At 32.5% G+C, this 13,259-nt stretch overlaps 1 protein-coding gene across 1 annotated transcript in view; it reads left to right on the top strand.

Annotated features, from left to right (window-relative positions):
• Window positions 1-13,259, top strand: part of LOC148948774 (uncharacterized) — a 74,993-nt gene that overhangs the window by 49,691 nt on the left and 12,043 nt on the right. Inside the window, 3 exon segments of the mRNA XM_089094672.1 lie at window positions 466-562; window positions 7,100-7,215; window positions 11,622-11,804. Of these exon segments, the coding sequence (XP_088950798.1) occupies window positions 466-562; window positions 7,100-7,215; window positions 11,622-11,804 (396 nt within the window).

Here is a 13,259-nt window from a genome sequence, read left to right as displayed (position 1 = left end):
CCAAAAAAATATAAAAAAAGAAGAAAAAACAAAGAAGCAACTCTTGAAAACAGGACCGGGTCTGTTGGCAGTAGGAAAAAAAGGAGGATAATTGCACAATTGTTTCGCCTGTATCAAACAGCTTGCAGAAGAAAGAATTTAAAACAAAACTACACAGAAATAGATGGAAAATTTGAATCAAAGTAGAATAGAAAGAAAATAATCAAACCAAATATTTACAATTACTACTCCGTGACAACTTACTTAAACTGATAATCTGGCTTTAGAATCATTCAAGCTACATAAGCTATGTTACAGCTTCCGCTGAACAGTTTCGGCGGCTCTGACCCACATTTTGTTGTACAATTCCAAATTTAATTCAAGTCTGGTTGTTGTTTGTTCCCTGGTTAGGTTCCGCTTTTAACTCAGTTTTGTTGTTGTTTGTTCCCTCGCTATGTTCCACTTTTAACACTTTGCTGTTTTTAGGTAGTCTGCACAAGCTGTTCAGGTAACCAGGCAGGCTTGGAATATCTCAAATACAAAAAAGGGCGTGTCTGTGATGACTGCTATCTTATCTTATCAGGTATTTATACTACTACTACTAGCAACTCGCTGCAGCACCAAGCCGCCCAAGGCCAACTTAGCTACGTACGCTCCTCCTCCATCCCAATCTATTCAAACCATCCCTATTTGCAACCTCCCAGGAAGTTCCTATTTCCCTTAAATCTTTCTTTGCGACATCCTCCCTCCCCAACCGCAGACAACCTGCTTCCCGTTTAGTTCCTGACGGTTGGCCAAAAAGAACAATGTTCGGCAATCAGGTAATTATACCATAAGTTCGCTTAAATTGTGTAATGTGATAATATTATGTATCATAGCCTGTGTCAGAATTTTCTCATAGTTTTATTAATATGTGATAAAACCATTATATTATATTATTTTTTTAAGATCAAAATATTAAATATTATATTATTGTTAAATTATATAACATCATACGATAATATATTTCATGAAAGGCTTCCTGACACAAGGTAAACAAATAACCAGCATGGACAAATATGCGTGTTTGTATGAAGATATGTATTAAAAAAAAACAATAAGCCTCAAGAAGGGAAAACAAAGAAGAAAAGAACAATAGAAAAGCTTAGCATAAATATGAAACATAGGTAAAAGAAAATAGTAAATAAAATTCAGAGAAAAAAGAATAGCAGAAAAGCCTTACATGGGTATAAGAAAATAGTAAATACAAAAAGAAGAAAAAATAACAACAGGAATCCTTGCATAGGTTAAAAATATGTACACAAATATTCAATAAAATTCAAAAGAGAAAAGAAAGAATAGTAGAACGCGTTATATAGGTATAATAAAATAGTAAAGAAAACACAAAAGATGAGAAAAAAAGAACAGCCGAAAAGCCTCACAGGCGGATTGTTCCAGGGCAAATATTAATTGATCTCACAATCTTCCAGAATAATTTTCATGCCATTTTTGGACCAGTTCTTGTATTTTGGGTACCCGGCTGACTGACTGTATTTCAAACAGTAAGGTTGGGCGAAAAGTGTGGCTCAATCCCGCTTTCTAGGGCTTTAATGAGAGAAAGGTTGAGATAGTTAGGGCACGTTCTGCGGATGAAGGATGAACGAAGATTGTCCTTTTCGGCCAACCGTCTAGGGCTAAACGCAAAGTAGGTCGTCTGTGGATGGGGTGGGAGGATGTCGCAAAGAAAGATTTAAGGGAAATGAAAACTTCCTGGGAGGGTGTAAACAGAGCGGTTTTGAACAGATTAGGATGGAGGAGGAGCGTGCATAGCTGTGTTGGCCTCAGGCGGCTTGGTGCTGCGATGAGTTGCTATTAGTAGTAGTAGTAGTCTTGTATTCTATAAATAGCTTATGCCTTCAATGAAAGTTTAATATCTTTGAATGTCCCATATTCCAATTTTTTTCAAGATTTTTCGTATCAAATTCTGATCGAAGGATTTATTTGTTAGGTAGAGTTTCGGAAGCGGTCTTAAAAACCGGTTGTTTTTCTTTGTATGTATTTTATCACGGTCACTAACAATAAATGTTCCATTGTGGCATCGAAATGTTTCTATAGTTCCTGTATCTAACTGTCTCTATATTTCATTGATTTCATGTACATTCGAAAAAAAGCAACCTTCTTTTTAGGATAAAGAATGTTGATTGGGGAATCCAGTGGTATTACACATTTTGTGTTGTTGCAAATTTAGAAAAGAAATCTTCCATTGATTAAAGCTGCTAATTTTAGGCTAGATACTAATTTTAGGCTACTACCCTAATTTGGGTTCGTCCCCCCTCATCCTAAAATAATCTTCTAGACTTTTAAAATCTCCCGCATTTCCTCTATCGTTTATAAAAGTCGCACATGGTTCAATTTTACATAATGGTTCAGTTTCATTGACCAAAACCTGTGTTCTGTTTCTGCAGGGTAGTTCAACTTTCATGATATAATTAACCAAATCTAGTTAAAATTTACATACTATAAAGTTAGGCATTGGCGGTGACAAATATACAGTGCAGAAGAAAGACAAAAAAACAGAGGTTAGGTTTGATACACATAAATCCATCATCTAGGCTCAAACTAATATAATATTAGTTTGTCTATCCAACTTTATTTCCTTTTCACTATCATTAGGTACGCATGTCATTACATGCGCGTTGATTAAAAGTTTATATGTCAATTAGACACTTTCGCTGACCGATTGATAAGAATTAACTGGATTGCGCAACGTTTTTCATTCCAAGGGAATTTTAACTTATTTCTAGGCTTCTAGAGCTGTTGAGAGCTACTTAGAATAAGTCTTTTCTTTTGCTGTTCTCATTATTATAGTTACATCATTAAAAATAAATTAATTTACTTTGCTTTCATTAAGTAAAAAGTTTCATTACTTTACTATAAAAATACGTTTTGTGGCGTAACTTCTCTGCTGCAAAAAAAGAAAAAAAAGAGATTAAACCCTTTTTATTATTTATTGTAAAAAAACAGTTTCTGAACATGGACGTAAACTTTTCATGTTGAAATGCCCATAAGTCACTAAAAGTTACCCAAATATAAATACATTTGGTATCAATCAATAATGCATCATTTCCTCTTTTGAATGGGATACTTTTCCAAATTCTGTTTTCTCATATCATCCAGCCCTCTGATAATGTTAGTAACTAATTAATAACTTAAATAATTAACCACGAATCCCTCTTATACTTAGTTAACAATTCAATTCATTATTAATTAATCTCATAATTAATTAACTGATCTTATAATTTATTGATTAATCTTATAATTAATTAATATGATTGGCTTTAATTAATTTAACAGGTGCGTAAGAAATACTCTGGGACCCCTAGTACCGGGAGATTGTTATTGCCATATTACATCTCTGTGAGGTAATTGCTCTTTCACTACAAAGGAAGTAGTTTTAGAACACCAAAATGGACAAATAACTATTAATTTTACATTATCAAGTCCTATGATTGCGGTTTGGTTAGGAAATGAATTTGTATAAATTTATTGATTTTGAGTCAATTGTACTAATGCATGGCAATAGTTCAACCTATGGAAAAAAACTGAAGTGATTTCAAAGCTTTATCGCTAGAAGAAATTTCGAAGAAGCATTAAAATGCTAATAAACATTTGTTATGGAGGTTGAAAACCTGATAATGGCTTTGGGATATTCACAGGTCAAGTCCTGAACAATAAATAAAATTTATTATTTTATGTAATTTCTATGTTCAGTAAAATTCATGCAATACAATTTTGATAAGTTAAAAAGACTACATTTATTTATTATTTAAATTATCAAGTAGTACTTTGTAGTTTCGCTTTTTTTTATTCTTGAAATCCGCTGTTGATGCGGGAATATCTTGTGGAGGGGGGGGGCTAGATAGATGAACTATTTGCCGAATATGAGAAACTATTGCCTTTTATATTTCTTATATTTCCAAAGGAACTCCCCAAGGGTCAAGAAGAATGATTGATTTAGATCTGCAGAGAACAGTTCAGCAGTTCTGTTCTGTAGAACAGCAGTTCTGCATGAGAACTGAAGAATTCGCAGTTGATCAATAATAAACTGCGCAGAACTATCCATTCACTTGAATATGGGCTTGATTCAGTACTGCTTAAAAGGAAAAGGAAAGCCAAAATCGATGGAGCGCAGTGCGTTGCTTTACACACTGCGTATGCACTAGCATACGCAGTGCTAGAGGATCCAGTCAGAAAGACATTAAATTATCCAGCTTAATGCTTTTTGTATGTAAGGTAAGACCCAAAAAAGAGGCCTTAAAACAATTCTGAAAACTAAAATCATTACGTAGAGGAATTTGGTATTGACTAGTGTGATACCTAAATTAACATGGCTCTGAATCTGAATATTTCTAGAAGAAGAAAGTACTTTTAGTTGGTAATGAACAACTGAACAGGCGATGCTATGCATAAAAATTGTTCTAAATCGTTTTTGTAAAGCAATCTTTCTTGATTGCTTGAAACCACCTCTACTGTTGACCAATCCTTGGTTCTTGGTCATGTGCGTAGTAGGGTCAACACTTCCCTGAAAAACTTATTGCCAACTAGAAAATCTCAAACCGATTGTTAAGCTACGTCCTTACAGAAGACAGAAAGTTTGCCTAAAATTCTTATGATTTTTTTTTTTTCGACAAATCTGCAGACCAGAATTTTGATACGGCTCGATATATTGATAGGCTAGTGATTTGATGATAAAGAGCTGAACAAAAATGAACCTCACTCACACCAGTGAGGTGGAAAGAGATTGCTACTGCCTGAGCGCAAAATTGGAAACAACGTCTAATCACCCATTTGTCTATGGATACTGTGTAGTTTAGTGTGGCGTACTATAGTATATTACGGGGGGTACCATGCTGCCCTTCTCTGAGATGCACCATGAAAAATATCCTTAGCTTTCATAACATAATTTTTATTTTAGCTTTCATTGTTTTTTTTATTACGAATAATAGGGATTTCATCCTTATTTTTAATTAAGTTAAGCTATTCTTCAAGAAACAGTCTAATTAATTGACGAAATTATATGGCAATGTTATATTTTTTACTAGCATTGCAAAAGCAGGAAGATGTTAATCTTGTAACGGGCTTAGACCGATGCCAAATATAGGGTCTGAGATAACAGCCGAGATTAAGTTATTCTGAAGAGTAAAAGCTAAAGAAAAAAAGGAAACGAAATGAAGCACAATAATGAAGAGGGGCGTTGTTTCGGGGAGGCAAGGGAGGGATTGCCCCCCCCCTCCCCCAATAAAATGCTGGAGCTACGCCTGTGAGGTTCAACGGTTAAGGGAGAACCGAATGCTTACAGTTAAAACCTATCGAATAGTGGTCCTGTATGGTTTATAGGAAGCAGATCAAGAGCGGAATTAGCAATAAACACATCTAGTAAATTATAAAATTATATAGAAGCAGGATTTAAATGTTCTTTCTTTTAAAAGGTTTTAGACAGAAATAAAACACATCGAAAGGAGAAAAATGTAATATAGAAATTGAAGAACTTGTCAATATCTTCATATTATGATCTCATGTTTGGACGAATATTTTTCAGAGTGGTTAGTGGAGGTAAATACTTTTAAAAATTATTTATAAAAGTGAGTAAAGAAATCCAATGTTATATTTTCATAGATATGAATCAATTGCAAATGCAAAAGTATTCGGTGCCATAGCTTTTTAAAATTTTGGTAAAAATTTATATCTATTGTACAAAATTTAAAATGTCCATTATCCTACTTATTCTTGAATAATGCCAGTTCTCAATTATGCCTGCTCCTGAAAGATTTTAAGTTTCAGCATTTGAACTTTTGGTTTAACATGATAGTACCTAAGGACCGAGCTTCAACTGGGAAAAGGAATTTTAGATGTAAAACGGTGTCCGGCGTATTTTCCCTCGTTGAAATCCCCCCCTCGCACAAATACAATCCCTTCATACCCTGATTTACACAAGAAATAAAAATTGTATAATTTTTCTACATTTAGCTATATTGACATTCATTTCGTTATTTTGACTAGTAAATTCATGAATTGGAACCCTCGGACTACACAAAGAAAAAACAAACTTACTTGACATTATGTTTAGTTTAACATCTTTCTAAAATTGCTCTCAAAGATCAGTTGGCCTGTTTTGTTAACCTAAAAGGGGTTCAATTGACCTGCAAGGAGGTTAATTAATCAAGCAATCGCTGCATACGAGTTTGATACAAATAAGATATCAAATACTATGCGAAATTAACCCAGGTTAGGACGTCCAAGAATAGTAATGACGTGATTGATATCCATTCACCCTTGTCCTACTGTCAAGCATATATATATATTATATATATATATATATATATATATATATATATATATATATATATATATATATATATATATATATATATATATATATATATATATATATATATATATATATATATATTTGAATTTACCAATTTTTCAGCATGATTTTTTCTGAAAAATTCGTATACTAACATTTTTTGGTGTGAAAAGACGATCTAGATAGGTCACGACTTCGAGAAAATTCAATTCCATCCTAGCACCTTTATCATATTTTTCTTAAATTCTCTGCTAACTGAAATTAGAGACCCAACAACCAGCAAAGACTGTCAAAATGTAGTTTGACTGTAGGACAAGAGTGAATGGATATCCATCACGTCATTACTATTCTTAGACGTCCCAACCTGGGTCAATATATATATATATATATATATATATATATATATATATATATATATATATATATATATATATATATATATATATATATATATATATATATATATATATATATATATATATATATATATATATATATATATTGCTCTTCTAAATATGTAAGGTATTCAGTGTTAAGCCATTTTTGGCTGCTAATACTGTGTCATCACTTTATTTTTGTGTTTAATCCTCTATTCCTCTTGTTTTGAAGAGATAGACATCCCTTTTTACAGAGAAAATTTCCTTCTATTTAGAGAGAAAAGACTGGGATTAAACCATTGACTTTCATCAGCCTCGTGTTTAAAGTAATTTTCAGATATTCGTAATTGTTTGTAAATTCTTGTGAAAATAAATTAAAAAGCTCTTTAATTTTCAGAGAGGGAGGACAGTGGAAGAGGTTCATCTAGGATATCTCAGAGCTTAGACATGGAAGAGCATAAATATCATACGCTGAAAGTGAGGAAAAAGAATTTACCACTGCGACTTACAGAGGTAATTAAGGTTTATAATACGCGTGGTAAATTTGTCGTGCCATGAATTTATTTGAAGCAAATCTTACTTTTCTTTGTTTTTTTTTGTCTTAAAGAAGGAAGCGATGTATTCAAACCGCTTTATAGCCTGTTTTGAGTTGTAAGTCTGTTAAATTTAAAATTTATGTATATGTATATATATATATATATATATATATATATATATATATATATATATATATATATATATATATATATATATATATATATATATATATATATATATATATATATATATATATATATATATATATATATATATATATATATATATATATATATATATATATATATATATATGCGGAAATTTTTTGAATAGTAGCCTATGCATTTAGTTGTTTAATATTTGATTTTTTTTGGCATTTTTTGTCTCAAAGATGTAAGTGATGTATTCCAATCCCGTATACTGATTTTTGATATGTTAGTAAAGTTAATTTCCAACTCTTTAAAAATCATATATCTTGCAATTTGCTTCGAGTCTAATCAAAATTGAATTTTCTACATACTACGTAACAGGGAAAATAAAAGTGACGCAAAGACAACGTTTCTTTGAGGTCAACGTATTCATTTTGATCTTAGTTAGAATTATTTGGAATGTATTTTCTGAAGGGGCAAGCACGTGAGCTTTTTCGAAAAAAAAACTCATGATAGTTGGGTCAGAGTGTCATTCTTGTTGGCAGCTGCAAGCTAATATTGTTTTCCGACTATTCAAAACTCTGAAAAGAGTCTGTATTGAATAAAATTATTCAATTCTTTGTGATATTTCCATTTTTTCTATTTTTTTGTTTGTTGTTTGTCGAATCGTGAAATATATTTTCTGGCGCAACCTAAAGTTGCAACAACTAAACTGTCGTGCTTTCATCACAGTATTATATTTTGTATTAATTAAAAAGAAAAAGTTTTTCCACAAAAGAAGTTTTTCAAAGGAAAGTAAAGAGCTGGATTAAACCAAAGATGAGCAGAAATAAAGTCAAATAATTTTTCAAGTGTAAAACTATCATAAATCACCATCAATAAATAAATGAAACCCAAAACGAACAGAGATTACAATAAATAGTAAGTCAAACAAAACAAGCAGAAGCAACGACAAAAAGGAGTAAGGCTACGCCCCCTTCGAAAGACTTTAACATAATTTGCGCTTTACTAAAAAGTCTTTATTTCCTGCTGTCTGTTTTTATTTATCATAATATAAAAAAAAAAATCACCATCATACCTAAGATTACTGAAAAAAACAACAACAAATGAATCTGGATTGACAATTTAATATACATACTGATATTCATTCTTAAAAGTCTTAATAACTTTGGATTTATTAAAGTTAGAAAAGAATAAACTTTTAAAATGTATTTTGTTATTTAGTCCAACAGTCTTCTAAACGTTTCCTGAAAGCTTCACCTCAATGCATTTGACTTTTTTGGAAACCTAAGGTAAACATTTCCCTCTTTCCCTATAACACATACTATATTTAAACAATGAGTGAATTGTATAACTTAGTCCTTGCCCCGAAAGCTGTGGAGGAGGGGTTGACATTCCCAGAGGTATAGTTATTGAACCTTTCAACTATGCTAAACAAATGGCTATCTCAAAATTTTGATTGGATGCCTCTGAGAAAAAAGGGGCATTTGAGGGGGCTGGTTGCTCTCTAACCACTTTTGACTCTTAAACAGGGCACTAGAACTTTCAATTTTCATTCGAATGAGCTCCATCCGAAATTTCTACGACAACTACTTTCATATGAAATGCCTTGGTAAGACAAATAAAATAAAAAAATTGCTCTTTACTTTGGGAGCGCTATTGCACTGCCTGCGATAAAACTTGCGTTTATTATTTGCAAACAACAAACCTGCGTCTACAAAACTTGCAACTTATCACATTTCTTAAAATTTCTTTTTTTTACCATTTTCTTTCAATATTCTAAATGATTTATAAATTCCTATTAAAATAAATCGATAAGTTCTAAATTTTTCTCAGAGGGAGGATAATAAAAGTTCATATAGGATATCTCAGAGCTTATTTGTCTTTATTAATTTTTTTTCTTATTTTTTCTAAACTCCTTCATTGTTCTTTTTTGATGTAAAGTTTAAACTTTTATTCTTAATATTCTACAGCCATCTGTAATTGCTATTGTAGTGTCGATAAAGGCACTGATCTCTAATTTTGGTTTATCTCTGTAGCTGTTTGAGTTGTCAAGCTTTTTTTTTTGTATTGTGCTATTTTACTGCCTATTATGATAGCTCAGGTAAAAGTGGAAAAGATAGGTCTAAAACATGTCTTTGTTTCAAGGTGATCATTTAATGATTGGGTGATGTAACATCAGTTTAATTTTTAAAATTAAAAATTTAATTTTAATTAAAAGTTTAACCATTGACTCCATCTTGTAGTGGCGTCAATTGGAGGGGGGGGATTTATACCGCATGTTTTTTCTCTCATCCATCTAGATTTTCAAAAATACATCCTACCTTCTTAGATTTCCGTGAATTGACGCCACAGCCATCTTGCCGACTTAGTTTTGAAGAATTTTTTCCTATGAGTGGGAAGTTTTTTTTGTTTTTTTTTTATTTATATATAAGAGAAATCACTTTATTTACATAAATATTTACAAACTTCCAGAAGCCTGGTCATCTAGGCTTGTCAGGCATTATCTCATTTCAACTTGACATCGTCACATCTTTAAACAAAAAAAAAAAAAAAAGACGAGACACCTCTTGCTCAATCAATTCCCCGACGGTAGGCTACCATTAATATTCATTATCAATCCTCATACTATTTGGCATTACTTGAGGTAAAAAAAACAACAACAAAAAAACACATTAATCAAAATCATAACAACCAACACAATGGCCCCTTAGCAGCCTACGGAAATTGAGTCTAACCATTTGGTTTAGAATCTCACCTGGTAGTGTTTCCCATGTTAACGGAAGCTGGTGTCTGAGCGAGAAGCCAGACCGAGTCGATGGTTTCCTTGGTCGTTGAATCATACCTGTGTTACTAGTACCATATTGATGACTTTCAGAAAAGGAACAAAATATATTATGCAGGCAAAACGGTGCTACATTATTCAAAAATATCGAACATTAACTGTGCTCTATAGAACTCAAATAGACCAGAAATCGGTAGTATATGTAAACTCTTATACAGATCCCTTACCGAAGAAGGAGAATCATTATTAGAAAGAACCATGATAGCCCCATTCTGGAGAATACGTAACTGCCTAAGATGTGCGATTAATGTGGACGACCACACTGAACAACAGTAATTACAAAGTAAATAGGGGTGCTCCAACGAAAAATAACTAAGGCACAGTATTCTAACAGAAAGAAATGCTTTAATTTACGCATCATTCCAACATTATGGGCCACTTTAGAAGATACACACTGTATATGTTCTACAAACGAGAGGGTCTCATCCAGAATAACTCCCAGGTATTTCACCGCACTTTTCCGAGATATCCGGGACGGACCAGCATTCAGGGTTGTTGACCATGGATAGTAATTCTTAGATCTCCCATAAATAATCCAGTTAGATTTACTAAAATTGATAGCCAGTTTGTTCGATGTCATACATCGCTCAATATTATGCAGGTCACCTTCTAACAATCCGACTAACTCTTGTTCCGTACGAGCAACAATCGTGAGATTTGTGTCATCTGCGAACAATACAAGGACCTTCTTTGGGCCTCTAAAATCTTAACTTAGGTCATTTGTTAGGCCACATAAGGTCATTTATGATTCGCATATTAGGTCATTTGGTGATTCGCATATATTTCTAATACTCAACCTTTTTTTTTTTACAATTTCGACCCCTCCTCTTTCTTTTCTAGGACCCTCAGTAACCAAAATCTGTTGCTAAAATATGTACGTATCTTTTGAAGGTTTAGATGAGATTCGTCATGTGTTTGATGTCCGCACATAATTTTTTTTTATTTTTGCACTCTAGCCCAAAAAATCGCCCTGTTTAAAAATTTAATTCGAAGTTCAGCTAGATTTTGCTTTTCGTTTGATGTCTAACATGTATTATTAAGTGCTAAATTATTTTTTATATCATTTTCTATTTTGCTACATTTACTTTCGCTGAAAAGCAAATCCTTTTTTAGCAGATTGCCAGGTTTCTCTGTAGAAATATGAAACCTCCCCGTAATAAATGGGTGTGGGGTTACAGCTCCAAGCATCCCAATCACAGCCACCACTACTCGAATGAATTTGCCACATTCTATTTTTTCACAGTTGCCGCTGTCCGGTAGACCTTTGGATGGCGGTTAGGATATCTCCCCTTTATCCCCCCTTCTCTCTCTCTCTCTTCCTCTCTCTCTCTCTTGTTTAGCAGTATGTACCCCTGAGTTTGCATTATCTTGTTTCAATTTTGAATTAGGTTTGTCCCAAAGATGAAGATTCTCAAATGAGTGGTTTTCTTTGGAGGCGTCAAGGCCATTCTTGGAAACGGTTATGGTGCGTCTTGAAAGACAGAGTCCTATATTTCTACAAAGCTTCAGAAGACGTTGCTGCCTTAGAAGCCATTCCTGTTGTGGGATATAAAATTAAAGTTCCTACAGAGGTAAAAATTATAATCAACATTCAGTTTAATTTACTAAACAATTTGTCATTTCACCTATTCAATTTAAAAAAAAAACTGGAGTAACTTATTGCTTTTTGGGCTGGTATTTTTACTCTTATTTAATCTCACAGAATATGTTGTCTGTGTAAAAAAAGCATCAGGTACATTTATCCTTCTGTTATCTAATAAAGCCAACATAGATATCGTAATTTTTTCACCTAAAACAGAAGGGTGACTAATTAGCAACCTTCTTCAACCTGACTAATTAGCAATCTCTTGACGAATGGCACACTAATATTTTTATTTTATAAAAATATTTAGAGGTCGTTTACCTGAACGCATACCTGATTATAACAATTCTTATAAAAAAGAGAAGGGTTATCCCATTATCAAAGTAGTCGAAGATTGATGTGTTACTCTAATTTTAACTTATAACCAGTTCACAATTAACTTATTAACCATAGAAATTTACGTCTGACTATTAAAAATTCGATGTTGCTGAGAATGTGATTCACAAGGTCTTGGCTTATTGGTACAGTTTTGTTATCATGGCCTTTGTTTAATAATATGCAGTTACTTTTTAATGTATTCATTTTGTCATTTTAATTCGGTATTATTTTGCCAGTCTTAAGCATGTTATTGTTTTTGAACTTCTTTTAATATGTTTGTCCTGTTTTTGACCCCCAAATTCAAATTGGGTCCTTCGGGGCTTGTGATAGCTATTTTTGAAACAAATATCTTATCTACTCTTGACGTATCACACATGTTTAGCACAGTGAAGCAGCTTAAGAAGGCAACTATTTAAGGTAAGCGTAAAACTTTTTTGGGCAATACAGTGCGGATTTTAAACTGTTAGACTTTGTCAACATGAATAATTAAAGTCATACGACTCTTACGTTGGCGGGCGCCTTTTTATTGTAACACTTTTATTGGGATTTACAAACTAACCATTGGGAAATGGTTGTTTATATTTGACACTACTTGAAGTATAAAATTTGGTTTGGATTGTTCACTGTTCAGTTTTCGTGTTTAAACAGCTAAGTTCACCTGCTCCGACATGACGCGCTTTTTAGGAAAATATGGAGCTAAGTGGCGAGTCTTTTGGGGTATTAAAAGGGATTAATTAAAAAACTTTTTTCCAAAAAATAAGTTTTTCAAAAAAAAGTAAAGAACTCCATTAAACCAAAAATGAACAAAAACAGAATCAAATAATAAGCCAAGCATACAACTACCATAAATAAGTATCAATAAATAAATGAAACACAAAACAAATAGAAATTAAAATAAATTACAGGGTTAAACTCAAAACGAGCAGAAATTAATATGAGTAGGGTTCTAAACCCCTATGCTCTCTAAAAGTCAGAAAATAATTTTTACTTTACTTAAAAAATTAAAATGAATTTACAGAAAAAAAAAAAATGCATTGTCAGGTTGATATACACATGCTGATATTTA

This window comes from Artemia sp. Qi Xiang Cuo, chromosome 9 (assembly GCF_049724085.1).
Source record: "Artemia sp. Qi Xiang Cuo chromosome 9, ASM4972408v1, whole genome shotgun sequence".
Lineage (NCBI taxonomy): Eukaryota > Metazoa > Arthropoda > Branchiopoda > Anostraca > Artemiidae > Artemia > Artemia sp. Qi Xiang Cuo.
Note: the sequence above shows the minus strand (reverse complement) of the source record. Positions and strands in the feature narration are given on the sequence as shown.